Source organism: Trichomycterus rosablanca, chromosome 11 (assembly GCF_030014385.1).
Source record: "Trichomycterus rosablanca isolate fTriRos1 chromosome 11, fTriRos1.hap1, whole genome shotgun sequence".
Classification (NCBI taxonomy): domain Eukaryota; kingdom Metazoa; phylum Chordata; class Actinopteri; order Siluriformes; family Trichomycteridae; genus Trichomycterus; species Trichomycterus rosablanca.
The window spans coordinates 39,939,794-39,952,293 of NC_085998.1; the positions used below are offsets into that span (position 1 = coordinate 39,939,794).

Sequence of the window (12,500 nt, forward strand, 5' to 3'; positions counted from 1 at the left end):
ACACACACACACACACACCTGTGGATCAGTGGTGCTTGTTTAATCCAGGTCTAGCTAGACTTTAACCCTCTTATAGCCGCCCCTCCACCCCTACATGATCTCTGGACCAGAGCAGCTAGCGCGGGTCCTAGCGTTAGTTAGCGTAGCCTGTGCTAGTGTTCCAGGGTGTTTCAGCTCCTCCCGCGTCCTTTAAAAGCTTTGCATAGAGCGGCGTGCAGCCGCTAGGTGGCTTAGCCTATACAAATCATGTGGTGCAGAGTGATAAATGAGTCTCCAGCACAGCAGCTCAGCACACAGAACCGCCGCGCGAGGGAAGCGGTCACAGGCCTGTACAGGCGCCTCGGCTACTAACCAGGGTCCTTACACAGCGTCCAAGACCCCGCCCAGTGGGGTAACAGTGGGATGTTGTGGTGTGAGTGGGGTAACAGTGAGTGGGGTAACAGTGGGCTGTTGTGGTGTGTGAGTGGGGTAACAGTGAGTGGGGTAACAGTGTTGTGGTGTGTGTGTGTGTGTGTGCAGGAACCCCGGTGAACAGAATCCCCATCATGGCGAAGCAGGTGCTGGACCTGTACCGCCTCTATAAGCTGGTGACGGAGAAGGGAGGACTGGTGGAGGTCATCAACAAGAAGATCTGGAGAGAGATCACCAAGGGTCTGAACCTGCCCACGTCCATCACCAGCGCCGCCTTCACACTCCGCACACAGTGAGTGGGTTCATGTACACTAACGTCAATCTATACATTCAATCAGGATCAGTAAAGGATCTATAGATCTACCTGTATATATATATATATACATGCACTGAGCTGCAGGGGGCGCTACACACCCTTCACTGCAGCTGCTTCAAACCCAGTGAGCAGTCAGGGTCTCGAACGTACGCACTACTCGGCCGGTAAAGAAGTACATACTTACAGTACAGAAGTGTGCAGTATGCAAACAACACCGCTACGTACTACATCCGCCATCTTACCAACGTCAAGTGATGACGTAATATCACCATAGTTACAGACTCATTACAAACCCCACTCGCCAACATTTTGGATATTTATCGTCTTTTTGTTATTTATTCGTCTTTAAAAAAAATTTATCTTACTTACACTTGTGAACAGAGGACTCCGTTTCCCGCCATCATTCTCGTTTCTTATTCCGCTTCTATCGCCTACGCAGCTCCAGTTGCATTATGGGATACATTAGCGGACCGCAAGTGTGCATCACTGTCTTGCATACTCAAACATGGCTGCCCAAGAAGTAGGTCATCCGGGTACTTCTCGCGTACCTCTTTGTGTGTACTGTGTATTCGGACACACTGACCGCTCTCGCGTCCTCATTTCGCGTACTACTGAGTATGGAAGTATGCGATTCCGGACGCAGCTCAAGTGAATGAGTGCGAGATGGAGAAATGGAGAAGTGCAGGAAACTGCAGCACAGCCAGAGAGCAGAAAGGTGGAGTTAGAGTTCAGAGCCTCTGCTTCGTTTAAGAAGAGACTGTGGGCCCATCTCAAATGTCGCCTATGCCCTACTTAGGGTACTTCCTAACACTACAAAACATTTCTTTTAACAGTCACTAATGATGAATAAGTAGTTATCTAAGCTACTGTTGGATACCGGGGGCTTTAAACCAGCCGTTTTAAGGACTATTTTTGTAAAAGTTCTATGATGTCATGTCCAACATAGTGCACTACATAGGGCGGTGGATATAATTTGAGATGGTACCATTAGTCTCTGCTCCTCATCTTGTCCTCTATAATACAGAAAGGAAAATGCAGTTGTTCAGGACATGTTTAGAGTGATTATGTGCAGAGCTCACATGGTTCATTTCCCTTGTCAACATATTCAAGTATTTACAGATGTGATTTATTTCTTTGTTCATCGGAGCAATGCGCTCATTTGGAACAAACGTGAATCACGTGTGAATAAAAGTGTGAAAAAAGCAGATTTACCTGTTAAAGGTTTAAAGACTGATTTCTTTATTTCTTGCGGTTTAATGAGACAGGATGTGGAAATCCAATAGAACCATTTAAGAAACACTGTAGATACTGTAGAACAATACTGTAGAATTTGTAATTGATTGTGATAGACGGATAGAACTATTAATCCCAAAGGAAAGTGTTGGAAATATATATATATTTGTTTGTAGTTATTTTTTTATTATTTAAAATTGTATTATAGTGAGTTATTAACTTTTGTGGTAAGATAGATGAAAACTATCGATATCAATCATCTAACATTTGATTAGGGGGTGATATGTGTGTGTGTGGCGCGATGTGCTTGTAGTGGGCTGGTCAAGAAAAAAGTCCAGGGCTGAATTTTGTTCCCAGTCCAGCCCTGATGGTGGTGATTAGTATCGGGTTTATTTGTTTATCGTTCTTCATCTGCTCTGATACGATGAAGATTCTGGTTTTATTGTGATGATGATGATGATGATGATGATGATGATGATTTTCTAGCTTTAACACTCCAGAGCGTCGGCTCACATCAAACTGCTTCATTTGTTTAGCAAATCACAGATCAGCAAATTCCTGGAGTACATCAAACCGAGTGTAAAATCAAAAAGAAAACAGGGTCAAGGACGCGGTGACATTCCTGATCTCATCCTCAGTCATTGAGAGAAAGTGCAAATTCACATCAAACTCAGGCAGGTTGCAAATGATGCTCGTGCACAACCTCAATCAGTGTGAGGGAGGGTAACAGCGCCCACGCGTGGACATCACCTGTAAAGACATGCAACATCACAAGAGTGAGAGTGAAGGGTGAATTTGAGTGCGTGTGTGTGTGTGTGTGAGTGTGTGTGTGTGTGTGTGTGTGAGTGTGTGTGTGTGTGTGAGTGTGTTACCTGTGTAGGCGTACCCACTGACCCTCACCTGTTTGCCCCGCCCCCTCAGGTATATGAAGTACCTGTACCCGTACGAGTGTGCACGTAAAGGTCTGAGCTCCCCCGGTGAACTGCAGGCCGCCATCGACAGCAACCGCCGCGAGGGCCGCCGCCCCAGCTACAGCAGCAACCTGTTCCGCTTCAGCCCCAGCTCCGCCCCACACATTCTCCCCTCTCCCAAGATGCACCTGGCCGCCCTGAATGGCCTGCAGGCGTCGCTGGCGTCCTCGCTGAAAATGAGCTTAGGTAAGAGGGGGGCAGTAAAGGGTACGAATTTATCATCCAGTTTATTTTAGACGTGACTATAACCTGTCTCTCTCTCTCTCTCTCTCTTTCTCTCTCTCTCTGTCTCTCTCTCTCCTGACCAGTAGAGGGCTCCCCGTCCATGTTGGTGGCGCGCTCCCCGGCCGTCGCCCTGGCTTTAGGGCCGCAGGTGGCGAACCTGGCGCGGGCGGCCACACTAGAGCAGCTGAGGGAGAAACTGGAGACGGGCGGCGGGCTCGGGGCCCCTGAGGGCCCGGAGAGGAAGATGGCACGGCTGGCCGAGGAACAGCAGAGGCTCATGCAGCAGGCGCTCCAGCACAACCTGCTGGCCATGGCGTCCCACATGCCCATGAACCTGCGGCTGGGGGCCACACCGAGGGGTCAGTACTGCTCAGCGAATATACACTCCCCAAAAAACAGACCATACAGAGTGCTGTACCCGGGTACCCGGGCTAAATTACCCCACCACACCAGGGATCGGGTGAGCTCGTGGACGCCAGACTCGCCCACCTGAGTACCGTTACCATGGTGTTCCCCCAAAACCTGATTACCGGGGTGCATGTAGTTCCACATTATGACCAGAATCAGGGATGATTAAGTCCGGATGACCTCGGTGGGTGGTAAGTGGGCGTGTCCACTGTTTTTTGGCTCTAACATCTTGTGTTTGGGTTTTTCCTCCTGTAGAAGATAAACGTGACCTGAACCTGAGCATTTCCACCACCGGGGGCGCCAGTGTCAGTGTATCAGTGGAGGTCAACGGCGTCCAGTACTCAGGTACACACACACACACACACACACACACACTCTAAACACACTCTACACACACCGTACACACACACACTTTACACACGCATGCATTCAGGTACACACACACATCGTACACACACTCTACACACACGTGTACTCAGGTACACACACTCCATACACACACACCGTACATGCATGTATATGTATACACACTCTGCACATACTGTACACACTGTCTACATGTTAATATTTAGATACACACACAGCGCACACTCTCTCTACATGCATGTATATATACAGATACACACACACACACACACACACACACAGCGTACACTCTCTCTACATGCATGTATATACAGATACACACACACACACACACACAGCGCACACTCTCTCTACATGCATGTATATACAGATACACACACACACACACACACACACACAGCGTACACTCTCTCTACATGCATGTATATATACAGATACACATACTGTTGTTGTGAGATTCGACCCCATGACCCCGTGTTCTCTCCCTCTGACCCTCAGGAACCCTCTTTGCTCAGAAGTCGGGCTCTTCTGCCCCCAGCGTTTCCTCCGCTGCCCCCAACATGACCTTCAGCTTCCCCGGCCACAGCCCGTCCTCCTCCGCCTCGTCCTCCAAGGGCCCCAGCTCGGCCGAGCCCTCCACCAGCGGCTCACCGTAACCTCTGCCCCCCCCCCCCCCCCCCCGGCTCGGGCCCCCCACTACAACACCCCTCACACGGATGTTAAGAAGATAAAAGTCGTTACCTCACGGTTCTCCTGTCAGTCCGGACTGTCTGTGTCATACACACCTCCCAAAACACACGGGACAGAATCCTCGTCCTCATCACTGACCACCGAAAACACTGACCACCGAAACACTGACCACAGAAACACTGACCATTGTCCAGACAGGCTACATCAGCTGACAGGGGGCCGCATCCCAGAACTCCATTTTTATTCAGGACAAAAACACAAAGAAAAAAAAAACGTTTATTTTATTTTATTTTCTTCTGATTTTAGATTTTAAATGAATATTTTTTCCTCTTGTTTTCGTTTCTGTTCCTCCCTCAGACCCCCTCAGACGGGACGGTTCCACAGCGGCCGTGTTTTATTATCTCTAACGTAGAAGCTGTAGGAATACCTTAGCTGAGTGAATTTATATTTTATGAATCTATTTAAATCAGGGAGAGAGGGGAGACGCCCGGTCCGGGACGTTCCTCATCACGTTCCTGCGCCCGCGTTCTCCTCTCCTGGCACCAGGATGCCTTCTCTTGGGGTACAGAAGGCTCGGTGGGGGGGACTGTGAGGTCCACGCTGCTCGTACACGGTGGGTGGGGGTATCTCAGGTGGATCTGCCCCTGGTTAGAGGGAATCGGGGGGTTATATGTTGGTGAGCTTTGCTTTGCCCGTGACTGCAGTATTTGTGTCGTGCATGGTGATGCATCCTGGCACTGCCACCCTCATATAACCGCCTGTTTCCTGTCTGTGGCCCCGAGCTCGTCTTGTTTTTTGTTGTTGTTTCACACGACCTACCTCACTGTTAAACGTTTTAGCTCTATTAGGTGTGGATTTGACGTGATTTTGATTTGATGGTAGTTTTAGCTTCCCGGCGCAGAATTGATTTGGTTCCGACCCCGACCTCATGAATTAAGATCTACGATCAACGCTGTCGGACAATCATACAGACCCCCCCATTTCCCCAATCCTTCCCAATCCTTCCCCGTTCATCCCACCGGCTGCACCGTCTCTGTTCCCGGACCAGGTGAGGGATGAAGGTCCTGGATGGTTTGCTGCACACTGACGTGATCCTGGATGAAATACTGAAGTTTAGTTTTGCTGGTGTGCGGGGCTTTGTGGAGTCTCTACCTCGACTTTCCTTTGGAGGAACTTTTCAGGGACACGCTGTAGGAAACGCTGTAGGTTTTATGCTTTGTTTAGTGCTAGTTTATCGTACCAGATTAGGGAGGAAGAGTCACTTTCAGGATCTGAATGCTGTAACCCCGTACAAACCTCATGAACTTTGGCCCCCGGTACGGGACGACGCCTCTCAGGAAATACTGTGATGTTTTTTTTTTTTTTTTTTTTAAGGTTATTAATATTAAGAAGTCATTACAATTACACACCAGTTATAATATGCTGCACATGGACTGTTATTGTTATTTTTTTGGAGAATACCTCATGCTCCGTGATGGGGCGCTACACTACGTATCCGCACGCAACAGAAGAACGGACTCAACAAAACAAAACCTCATTTTGAATCACAGAATCTTTAAGACTTTTGCTCGTCTATCTCGCTTTATTTCTCTTTTTTATTTTTCGTTATGTGAAGCGGGTGACTTTATGATGTTATGATGTTCTTTATGATGTTCTGCATTTGTACAATCAGGTAGTTCAGAATTATTTGGACTCCACGCTGAATCGCTTGCACAGCTGAAAACCAAAGAGCCGCTCAGATTCCTATTTTCCTCTTAGCTGTTTGCCTTACACAGAGTTTAGCAGCTTCTCCTCCAGTTTATTACAGAATCATCGCCGCTCTACTCAGGAAAAACACGCGATACTGGAGAACCGGACCTCTCTACAGGTCACTGCACATGGTCAGAGCTGAATCTATACAGCACTAACGCTGCTCCATACATACAGAATGTACAGAAATGAATCGTATAAGTTAAATATTAATATAATATAATATCAGGGGTGAGGGGACGTGAATCTTTATTCCTCTGGTTTATGATGGATTAGAGAGCGTCAGCGCTCAGTCCCTACAGATACACAGATATATAGAGTGATGTAGCGTATATATTTATATATATTAATCATGCTGGAATGGGAACTCACACACACTTTCTCAATCATTGTGCCCTGTTTGTCTTGACTGGTACTTTAAAGTTGGTGTTTTGTGTTGGGTAACCGTTTACGTTATAGTCTACAGGAGGGGTGAACACATGCTTCCTCTTATTAACCCGACACACTGAGGTGCCCAGAGATAAACCATCACTGTGTGGTGTTTCTGTCTCTGAGCTCAGGAAAGTGTCCTGCCAAACACCTCGAGCTCAGTTCTGCTCACTTCTGTTCAGTTCTGTTCAGTTCCATTTAGTTCTGTTCAGTTCTGCTCGGTTCCGATCTGTTCTGCTTAGTTCTGATCTGTTCTGCTCGGTTCTGATCTGTTCGGTTCCATTTAGTTCTGTTCAGTTCTGCTCGGTTCTGATCAGTTCTGCTCGGTTCCGATCTGTTCTGCTCGGTTCTGTTCAGTTTTGCTCGGTTCTGTTCCATTTTTGTTTAATTCAGTTCAGTTCTGTCTAATTTGGTTTAGTTCTGCTCTGTTCTGCTCTGTATTGTTTAGTTCTGTTCCAGTTCTGTTTAGTTTCGTTCAGTTCTGCTCAATTTGGTTCCATTTCTGCTCAGTTCTGTTCAGTTCTGATTAATTCTGTTCAGTTCTGCTCGGTTCTATTCAGTTCTGTTCAGTTCTGCTCAGTTCTCGATTCTGTTCAGTTCTACTCAGTTCTGTTTCATTCTGTTAAGTTCTGCTCGGTTCTCAGTCCTTCTCAGTTCTGATAGTCTTCAGTTCTGCTCAGTTCTTGGTTCAGTTCAGTTCAGTTCTGCTCAGTTCTCTCAGGGTTCCATGCTGGTGTGGAGATGCGTCCTGCTCAGGAGAATCTCAGTCTGATGCCGGTCTCTGTACATGCCAGTAGGTGGTGCTGAAGTTCTCTTAATTTACCAGAAGAAGCAGAAGTGAAGCTTTATGTGGAGCTTCTGCCCCCTGAGACAAGTTTAGGATTTCTGGGGGGTGAAGCTGCACTGAACCCAGATTTTAGTCTCAGGATTCATCATGTGAGTCTGAATTTAATCAACAGATAAATCATTTTTACTGCACAATCACAGAACACTCGATCACCTCTCTACTCTCACTTCACTTCTCTCAGTTCTCTTCTTCTAAACTCAGGTGTGTGTGTGTGTGTGTGTGTGTGTGTGTGTGGAACAGTAAAGCTGCCTTACGTTAATGTTTTTAACACTCTGTCAATTAACCCCCCGTTATTTTCTCTTTGTGATGGTTGTCCTGACTTTTTTTTTTTTTTTTTTTTTAATTTAGCGCGTCCAATTTCATCCCATCTATCATCCTCTCATTAGTGCGGATTCCTGCTCCTGATTGGGGCTGAAGAGGCCGTTCCACGCCTCCTCCGAAACGTGCACAGCCAATCGACCGTCTTATCACCCACACTTGACGAGTGTAGTGTGGCAGAGTACTGTGCACGGAGGATCACACACTCCGCCGCACCCCCTCCCGTCTCCATACAGGCGCCACCAACCAGCCAGCAGAGGGCGCAACCGCCCCGTTCCTGAGAGAGCATCCCCTACGGTCTCAAGTCCCGCCCCCCACCCGGACAACAGGCCAATCGTTGTCCATAGCCGCCCAGCCTCGACCGTGAAGGCAGAGCTGGATTCGAAACGACGCTCCTTCGAAATCCAGCCCTGGTTGCAGCGCGTGTCTTTTTACCGCTGCGCCACCTGAGCGGCTGTTGTCCTGACTTTTAAGAGAAACCGTCGCTCTGCCAAATCTCACTCACTCACTTTCTAAATCACTGGAGCCTGGACCAGTTCTCACTGGGCACAATGGACACAATGGACACAGAACCTTAACACACACACACACACACACAAGGGCAATGTTAGTCGCTCCAGTTGTTCTGCATGTATTGGGACAGTGGGAGGAAAGAGAACATGTAAACTTCATACAGCAACGGCTCTCTCTATCTGGGAATCGAACCCAAGACCTTCTCGTTGTGAGACGACAGTGCTACCCACTGATCCACCCTCATTGCCGAATCGAAACTATTATTATTTAAGAGCGTACAAAAGCTCTTTCAGACTTCCTCTTTATTTAATGGTTTCAGAACCATTAAAGCGTGAACCAGAAGATCTGGGCTGCACGAGGGCTCGATATTTCATGTAAATCAGTCACAGTTGAGGTGGTGCGTCCTTATTCCACCTCACGGTTCTGGGTTCTGAACCACACACACCTACATCAGGTGTAAAAAGTACTAAAACATCCTTTTATTTTGTGAACGGCATCATAATTCCTCATAACTGATTATTACTCTGTCTCTGTGCCCATATGAACAGGACGAGTTTCTGTACCTGTTAGGATGTAGGTGGAACAGTGGTCTCATGGAAAGGTGTTTGTGAGTGATGGGATGTTGGCGGGTGTAAAGAACATTACTGAAGGGGCAGCGGTGTGAGAGTGTAAACGTGGGTTTGTGTTTCCCTCAGTCCTCACACACATCTACACACACACACACACACACACACACACACACACACACTAGTTACCTGAACACACCCCCTCTTCACCTCCATGACTGTGTATTAAAGCTGATATGTTAGTGGTTACAGGTCCGGACCTCGTTACCTGGTTTATCTGCAGGTTATTTTGTGTTTGCTGGTTATTATTTGTGCTGACCGTTGAACGATGCTCCATGTGAACGCTGACCGCTGGTCCTTGTGCATATTTTTGTATTGTTATTATATTATGATGTAATAATTCTAACAGATATATAACTGATGGTAGCCCTTTCTGTGCTATACGGGGGGCGGGGGGGTGTTTTTGGGGAGACCCTCGTGAACGCTCGTGTGTGCTGATTGTATTTGAAAGCCTCACGAGCACTTCGTTTCCCCAAAACTCCCTCAGGTTTGTTCTCATCACTAAAGCTGAACGTGTCTCTCAGGGCTCTGTGATTATGATAAAGTTTTACATGATATCTCAACCTGCCGTCTCAGCGTGTCTTTATTTATATTTATTTATTATTTATATGATTTTAATCGAATAAAATCACGGGAAACTATCATAAAAACACTGGAGCAAATCTGTCCTCATGTATTCACACTCGCTCGTACTGATGGAGAATTTTACATGTGATGAAAGTGTGTGTGTGTGTGTGTGTGTGTGTGTGTGTGTTTTACAGCAGCACTCCCCAACCTTTTCTGTACCACGGACCGCTTTCATATAAGATATAATTTCACAGACCGGCTAGGGCGGGGGGGGGGATTTAAAGTAGAACAACTGAACTACTCACAAATGAGCTTTTTTCGCTGCAACGAGACACTGCTCCCACCTAGTGGTGATTGGAGACAATTACACCAGTAAAAATGCAGTGTTTTCATTGCTGATGTAGCCCAGTAATAAATGACCGACGGAGCAGTACCGGTCCACAGCCTGGTGGTTTGGGAGCACTGTGTTACAGATCAGGTCTGTGAGCTTTACAATAAGGTCATTATATTAAAATCCGTCGTCTGCAGGGCCAATAAAGAAAGATTGATTACATTTTAAGGTTTTAATTAATGTAATAGAAAACAGCTCCGTCATGCTATTATATCTCACTGGCTTCTTGTAGCTTCACACATTCAGTTTAAACACTGATGCTCTTCCACAAAGCCAAAAAAGGACCAGCCCCAAGCTACCTTCGTGGTCTAATCAAACCCGCTCTGTACCACGCAACCTCCGAGCCACCAGTCTCGCTCGACTTGATCCTCCACCCAGGACTAGAGGAAGACGAGCATCAAGGATCTTCTCTGTACTGGCACCCAAGTGGTGGAACTAGCTTCCTCTGTCTGTCCGAACATCTGAGTCTTTAAACAACGATTAAAAACCTTCTGCACCTCTTTACTGAGCAGTTAAACTGACTTGTACTCATGTATTAATACTCTTATTCATTTCTTGCATTAAAAAATAAATAAATAAAAAACACTTTGGTTCTATCAAGATAGAGTAAGGTAATGTTTACTATGGAAGCTCGTCTGCAAGAAGGTCCTGGGTTTGATCCCCAGATGGGGTGGTCTGGGTTCTTTCTGTGGGGAGTTTGCATGTTCTCCCCATGTCTGCGTGGGTTTCCTCCCGGTGCTCCGGTTTCTTCCCACAGTCCAAAGACATGCAGGTGAGGTGAACTGGAGACACTTAATAGTTCATGACTGTGTTGGATGTAACCATGTGAACTGATGAATCATGTGTAAGCAGTAACTACCGTTCCGTTCGGGGTGTTCAGCAGTAAATCATGCTAGCTGACGTCGTCTTAAAGCAACGTTACAGAATCCAGAACTGACAAACCAGCCCCCCCCAGAGAAGGTGAGTGTGTGAGCACTTTAGACTGAAATAATATTTATATATATATATGGCAGTTTTACGCCTGCTGTACCATATACACTCATATTATTTTATTCTGACGCCTCTATTGCAGTGAAACTCGTGTTTAAGTTCCAGCACTAATTCTGCTCACTGCAGTCTGACCCAGTAATCTCATAAAATCTCACACCTTCCCCCCAGTTCAGGATGTTCGGGGGCGCAGGTTCCTGCATCTGCACAGCATCACCCCTCACCTCATCATCGCCTGCGGTTCAACTGACGCCAACTTGCAAACTTAACACTTAACGTCACAACTTCTGCTTAATGTGGGGAAAGAGTCGCTCATTCAGGGAAAACAGATCAGAACCTTTAACACCAGTCACCCACCACCCACAACAACCGTCCACCAACACCCACGCGGGCACACGGACCGGTCCCGGAGATCACTGTGGTGGAAAGAGACGCCGTCCGACCTTCCCTCCGTCAAACACGGTCAAGTGTGTTTGTGTGGACGCCTGGTGAGGTTGGCAGCTCCAGCACTCCACAATGTCGGACCACTGAACGGACCACCGCCACCCGAACGCCCAGTTTTTACCTTCTGATACATTAAATATATTCTCTTAAAATAGAATCAATCATTTGATTCACCACCGCTTTATCCTGGACAGGGTCACAGTGGGTCCATCTACCATGGAATCACAGGGCACAATGTAAAAGCGTACCTCAAACAGACCCCCCCCCCCTCCCTCCCTCCCCAATTCATACCCAAACACAATCAATTTGTATGTCTGAGGATTGAAAGCCTGGATCCACCCGAGCGCCCCCCATGTTGCATGTATGCAGAAAAGCCCTGATTACCCACAAGTCCTTGCAACACAACTATTCAAAACACGAAACCCCCCAGCGTACTGCAGCACTCAGTAACCACTCACAGTCACTACAGCATCATACTGAACTCTTTCACATGTATTCATTTTATTATTGTTAGTAAATTATTACATTTGTGCTTTAATTTATTAGTTTATGTTTTTACAGCAAACCTTTAGATTCTGTTTTTGTATCATGAATTACAGATACAATGTAATATACAATATAATAATCAGAAAAAGTTGGGACAGTATGGAAAAAGCAAATAATAAAAACAGAGTTTCTTACTCTGTCAGTCAATGTCAGTGTAAGAAACTTTTTTTTTTTTTTTAATGTTATTAGCATTTTCCATCCTGTCCCAACTTTTTCTGGGGTTGTAGAATAAAACATTCATTTGATTTTATAATACAGGTACAGATTTTAAAAATACTGATATTATAAAGAGTTAAAAACAATAAATTATCAGATTTCTGTGTAAGGAAAAGTGCTGGTGCTCAAACATCACAGTGCATGGTGGCTCACAGGAGTTTGCATGTTCTGCCCATGTCTTCGTGGGTTTCCTCCGGGAACTCCAGTTTCCTCCCACAGTACAGAGGCGTGTAAGTGAGGTGAACTG

General features: G+C 46.5%; 2 protein-coding genes across 2 annotated transcripts in view; one reads left to right on the forward strand and one right to left on the reverse strand.

The window, feature by feature from the left end:
• Positions 1-4,586, forward strand: part of LOC134323443 (AT-rich interactive domain-containing protein 3A-like) — a 52,523-nt gene extending 47,937 nt beyond the window's left edge. Inside the window, exons 5-9 of the mRNA XM_063004970.1 lie at positions 520-703; positions 2,882-3,117; positions 3,240-3,515; positions 3,820-3,909; positions 4,429-4,586. Of these exons, the coding sequence (XP_062861040.1) occupies positions 520-703; positions 2,882-3,117; positions 3,240-3,515; positions 3,820-3,909; positions 4,429-4,586 (944 nt within the window). The remainder of the gene's footprint in view (positions 1-519; positions 704-2,881; positions 3,118-3,239; positions 3,516-3,819; positions 3,910-4,428) is intronic.
• Positions 4,587-12,135: 7,549 nt separating this feature from the next.
• Positions 12,136-12,500, reverse strand: part of LOC134323444 (semaphorin-7A) — a 19,269-nt gene continuing 18,904 nt past the window's right edge. The window contains exon 14 of the mRNA XM_063004971.1: positions 12,136-12,500. This exon is cut by the window's right edge and continues 783 nt beyond it. The gene's annotated coding sequence lies outside the window, so the exon portion shown is untranslated.